Raw genomic sequence first — 5,432 nt, 5'->3', positions numbered from 1 at the left:
ATGACAAAGTAGGAACCTAGTACAATGATCAAAAGTTCCAAAATGAAGTCCTTCCTTGAAGAAAATAAAGATTTCATCAAACTTCATGACTAGAAGAAAATAAAGATTTCATCAAACTTCAAGAAAGCTATTCTAGTAGGAGTTGGTGGTTGCCAATATCCTAAAGCACTTATAGTGGGTTTGGTGTAGTTCATATTTTGTGTCTGTGCTAATTCCTAGTCTAGGTGTTTTTGGTTTGTTGGTGTTTGGGTTCATTGGTGATAAATATTTATTATTATGACTTTGTATTTATTCCTATTTATGTTGGTGTAAAGGGTTCTAAAGTCCCTTCAAAACCTATTTTACCTTTTATTAAAAATCATAGACCAAAGAAGGCACAATTATATAATGACGTTCACTATAGTTATTTTATTTTGTAGGTAATATCTAGATAAGATAAGCCACACATAAATGTTGTTAAAATATGTAGAGAAAAAATGTAAACACCAAATTATGTGTCCCTCACATTAAATTCTCATAAGTCAGTCTCTAGAATGTATGCAACTAAAACTCATTCTATTACATATAATTGAAATAGATGAATGCATTTGACATTTTATATTTAATAATAGTTATTGTTGAAAATAATTTTTTCTACTCAATGATTGAATATTTTCATTAGTTTACTTTATGAACCATTACTATTAGTCTATGAATAAATTTAGACTAATTAATAAGATAAATGTAAGTAAGATTTAAAATAAGTTTATTCCTCTCTTTCACTAGTTACTTTAATTATAATGACACAAAGTGGTTTATAATTTTAGTGGGTATTATCATGATTTCTTTTTAATACTATTCATGCTCATAATATTAAAATAGGAAGAGGGCGTGAGGGAAATAGTTTAGATTGATATAAAATAATGAAACTTTTTTTTATCTTTAATATGTCAATGGTTATCATATTCATCTATATAATGTTACACAATCATTTAATACACATATTAAAAATTTGGGTTTCCATAAGATATATTTTCTAAAAGAAATTATTAATTTGTTCTTTGTATGGTTATTATATCAAATGTCATTCTTGGGTATATTTGAAAATGATAATCAATAATAAATTATAAGAACTTTAAAGTTGTTTATTTCTTATATAGTTATTGGAACCTCTTAAATTATAAACAATAAAAAATTATTAAAAAAGAAGAAGAAAAAACTAGCAATATCACCTAAAGGTGCTATCAAATGATTGATGGACATAAATATTTATAGTCATATTGGCTAAGTTTGCACATAGTGAATCTCCAAAAAAGACAGTTGTATAGTGTTGATCAAAAAGACTAAAACATTATACCTACTGATTATTTGATAGCACGTTTCAATTTTGTTCTATTGTCTACTATAGAGGAATTTGTTGATTGAAGTATTTGGTAATATATCTTAATAAAAATAAAGATGTTTGGTTCTTTTCCATTTTGCATTACTTCTCATTTAATTGACACTAAGAATTTATTTTTTATGGAGAAGATCCATCTCTTATTCTTTATGGGGGATATAGTTGGAGTGAAATATCATGCATGCATTTATAAAAAGAGATATTTCTATGACTCTTAGATGTTGAAGTAAGACTCATGGAATAGTCACAAGATTATTAATAATTGAAACTTTCTAATCTCCTTTTCTATTTCTTATATGAGTGACAAAAAGTAGATTTGTTTTCAATAAGGTAACACGTTAAGCAAGCTTGATCTTGCAGTTGGTTAAACGTGTTTGAGTCAAAGTTACTATCGAGATGGTTGACCTCTTGAGAAGTCTCAATAAATCACTCTTGGGAGCGTAACAGCAGTGAATGCTAAGTGGGCCATTCAATCACATGAAATATGGGTTCTTGCAAAATAGTACTAATGAAATATAAGTCAATGAATTGAAATTAAAGAATATGTAATTGAATCTTGATATAAATATCATAATTTAACAAACTACAAAATATACTTCTTACTTATCAATCATAATTAACTAAATACCCTACCTATACACTAACTATTTCTTTTATCTAAATTAATTGTTTGGGTAAGGACGCGTCTACTCTAGCTCCAAAAAGTGTACAGCACAGCTAACATCTTAAATATCAATCATAGATATTTTATCATACGACGAAAAATGCATAACACATCTTGTTAGTCTGACAGATTTGTCTTTTTTGAAGTGAAAATAGACACAGCCTTTATGTAATGATCATGTTTATTTAACTTGGAAAAAACTATTTATTTTTCACACAGATGTGTTTTATTCTATTCAACATTAGGAGGTTCAATTTTGAATGATGGTTGACATAAACGTTTTACCTGATGGGTGGGGCTGACCGACTAAATTATCCCTTAATTGAAGGAAAAGATGATCGAGAGTAGAAGGGTGGTGGAGCCCAGTGGATTACCCGCAGAATCAGGCAATGGATGCCGACGCACGTGACACATCCATCATTAGCGGTCTCCGTCAAAGCCACCGGGCGGGCCCCACGCGCTTATCTTCACTTCCGATGTCCGCGTTTCTCTGCGATAACCGAGACGAGTTTGCGGCCCCCGTCTGCCCGCTGACCGCAGCCACCCGCTGCTTAGAAGCACGTGTAAGCTGCCCACTGGTGACACCCTCTGCAAATTTAGTGACGGTTTGTTTCATCTTGTGTTGCTTTTATCCAGATTCCTTTGGTTTTTCTCCTTATCGTTCGATTTTCCAGGTTTAATTAAGGCTGTCGATTCAGAAAGTCGGTGGTTCGGTCTTCAATTCACTTTGACAAAGATACCAGGAAAATGATTTTTTTTTTTCAATCTGTGTCACAAGGAGGAAAAGCTTCCAGCTTCAGCATGTCCTGATCATTCATTGGTTTGCAGACAGGGAGAATCTTTATGTCAAAATAAAATGACAGTACATCGAAGGATCGAGCAACAGCAAAGGTAGGTATTGGATTGAAAACAATAGTGGACAATTTTACCTGGAGTTCGGTTGGCTGTTTGTTGAAGAGTAATCTGCTTGAGAGAAAATGCAGAATGCCGCCTCTGTGCCGTCCTACGCTCGCGAAAGTTGGACCAAGCGTTTCCGTGCATCCGATTACTGTATCGAATCCTGCCGGCTTTTTTCTCCGGTTGCGACGACGTCGGATTTGAAGAATTCGAATTATCTTCTGGAAAGCAACACCTCTGACAGAAGCCGGATGTAAGTGGTGTACTTAGGGTTCTGATTGATCCAGTCAATTCTTTTATACCTGGATTTAGTTGTATTTGATTGATATTTTTGAGCTTTTGCGTATACAGAAGCGACGGCTTTTGCGATGGCAATTCGTCCGACGCGAAAATGTTGAGCTTTGAGCGCCATGGCCATCAAATGTTTCAGCCGTACAGTCAGGCGAGTTATGAGAAGTCTGACAACTTATTGTACGCAAATATTCTGCCTTCATTAAATGAGGGGGCCGTAGCTTGGTCGACGCCTTCCTATTGCAATATTTCAGAAGCACCGTCTCACTGTACTCCTAATGGCTTCCGTCAGGGTTTAGAAGCAGCAAAATACGATGTTGAGAAGGCAGAGTTAAATGTCAAACTTCCATCGCAGGAATCTGAGGTGTGTTATACCATAGCTCAAGCTGCTGCCGTGGCTGTATGTGACGGTGACCAGAGACAGTCTTTCCCGGAAGATTTTTTAACCGCTGGTTGTAGCTTGAAAATGGAGGAGATGGCAAGGTTGAACGGCATTTCAGTCGAGACTGCTTCAACAAATCCTTCTTTTCAGTGGTCAAATGTTGTATCTTTCCCTGCCGAAGGATCCGCTGCCGGCGCCTCTAACATACATTTCCCTCAGGCATTCACTGTAAGTTTAAAATATATTTGTGAATAGCAAGGGCAAGACATTTAAGTCTAAAAGAAAATTTCGGAAAAGCTCTAGGATTTTGTGACATTAATGTTAACTTTTATGTTCGATTCAGAGACACAGAAACGAGGGGGAAGATTCTCCTCCGACAGAGCAAAAGAGAACGAGTTCTGCCTTACTCGAAAGCGATCAAGGAAGTCCTTCCAAGAGGATTCGAACCTCGGATGCGCCATTGAAGGTTTAATTCGTTCTCTTGTCTAAATTCTGTTACCACAACCATAATAAAATTCTATTTTCATGCCTTAAAAATCCAGCACTCCTAAACTCTGAGCACAAAATAAATTTTTAACAATATATGATTATTTACGGTTTTCGCCAGGTACAAGGAAGGAAGGAAAGCCTGGGAGAACGGATAACAGCTTTGCAACAACTCGTCTCGCCTTTCGGAAAGGTGAAAACTTGGCCACGACTTTGTTGCTCGCTGCTCTTTAGATAATAATTATGAATTCTAACACTGTTTTTCATTTTAAAGAGCTGTGGAGCCTCGTCAATTTTATTCTAAGATATCTTTACAGCTTTCACTGCCGACGTCTCTCAAAATTTGATAGTTTTCTTCTATATTTTGGATTTTTTTCTTTAATCGCAGACGGACACAGCGTCTGTGCTTCTTGAAGCCACCGGATACATAAAATTTCTGCAGGATCAAGTTCAGGTAACTTGAATTACTCTTCCATATCCTTAGCAAAGTTTTTTTCAGGCATGGCTTAGAACTGATAACCAATGTCTTATCGAACAGGTTCTGAGCACGCCGTACCTCAAAGGATTCACCTCCGGCCAAACTCAAGTAATATTTCTTTCAAACCCTAATGATTACCCCTGTATTCATTTACTGAAATTTGAAACCCTAAATATCTGTTAGAAGTTGTTGCAGGAAGGAAACGCAGGGGATTCAGAAATAAGCGAGCTGAGAAGGCGAGGGCTATGCGTTGTACCCGTCTCATACACACGGCTAGTTGCGAACAATAATGGCGCAGATTTCTGGGCATCTGGAATCGGAGGGGGTACCAGGTTTTGAATAATCTATTTATAAGCAAATTTGTTCCTGTTTTTCCTGGGAGCAACTGAACACCCATGCCTAACTTTAAACGGTTCGCCTCATTTGTATATAACTGTAAATTGAATCGACTACTAAAATAAATGGGACCCTCCAAGTTAACGTATTGTTCATTTTCTTTTCATAATCTTATGCAAGAAAGACAAGGAGTTAAGAATTTAAAATATTTTTCTTTTGTTTTAAATTTGGGGAACTTAGACATGGTCTGTCTTGAATGAGCCAAGACAAGTGAAGAGCGGGGGGCAGGCAAACATCGCTAAAGATGCTAACTCCTTCAACGTCATGGCTGGTGTATAATTTTCCATACCAACCCCATTGTAGCACTTAAATAAAAGTTTGATTTGTTTTTTCTAAAAGTTGTTCAAACTCCATTGTAATTCACTTCTTGCATTCTTTAGGGCATCTACAAACTAAGGGTATATTTCAAATTGGCTTCTTGTAAATTTTCATGAAGTTATAATTAAGGTAGGGATGTAAA

General features: G+C 35.7%; 1 protein-coding gene across 4 annotated transcripts; it reads left to right on the top strand.

Moving 5' to 3' along the window:
• Positions 1-2,568: 2,568 nt before the first annotated feature.
• LOC131043614 (uncharacterized) lies at positions 2,569-5,072 on the top strand. 4 transcript variants are annotated; one of them, XM_057976846.2, is made up of 8 exons: positions 2,582-2,933; positions 3,026-3,192; positions 3,291-3,840; positions 3,956-4,078; positions 4,220-4,291; positions 4,487-4,552; positions 4,637-4,684; positions 4,760-5,072. In XM_057976846.2, exons 3-8 carry the CDS (start codon positions 3,331-3,333, stop codon positions 4,913-4,915), a joined length of 975 nt encoding a protein of 324 aa, XP_057832829.2. In that variant the 5' UTR covers positions 2,582-2,933; positions 3,026-3,192; positions 3,291-3,330; the 3' UTR covers positions 4,916-5,072. The 4 variants fall into 4 exon arrangements, with proteins under 4 accessions (XP_057832827.2, XP_057832825.2, XP_057832829.2 ...); XM_057976844.2 differs by having other exon boundaries at positions 2,569-3,192; positions 4,763-5,072; XM_057976842.2 differs by having other exon boundaries at positions 2,569-3,192.
• The last annotated feature ends 360 nt before the right edge of the window (positions 5,073-5,432 follow it).

This window comes from Cryptomeria japonica, chromosome 1 (assembly GCF_030272615.1).
Source record: "Cryptomeria japonica chromosome 1, Sugi_1.0, whole genome shotgun sequence".
Lineage (NCBI taxonomy): Eukaryota > Viridiplantae > Streptophyta > Pinopsida > Cupressales > Cupressaceae > Cryptomeria > Cryptomeria japonica.
This window is presented reverse-complemented; position numbering and strand designations above follow the sequence as displayed.

Excerpts from the sequence above, each read along its gene's own strand:
- LOC131043614 (XM_057976842.2), top strand. The coding sequence starts at position 3,020 with ATGCAGAATGCCGCCTCTGTGCCGTCCTACGCTCGCGAAAGTTGGACC. Across the intron at positions 4,079-4,219 it reads CCTCGGATGCGCCATTGAAG|GTACAAGGAAGGAAGGAAAG; the intron begins GTTTAATTCGTT and ends GGTTTTCGCCAG. Across the intron at positions 4,292-4,486 it reads TCGTCTCGCCTTTCGGAAAG|ACGGACACAGCGTCTGTGCT; the intron begins GTGAAAACTTGG and ends CTTTAATCGCAG.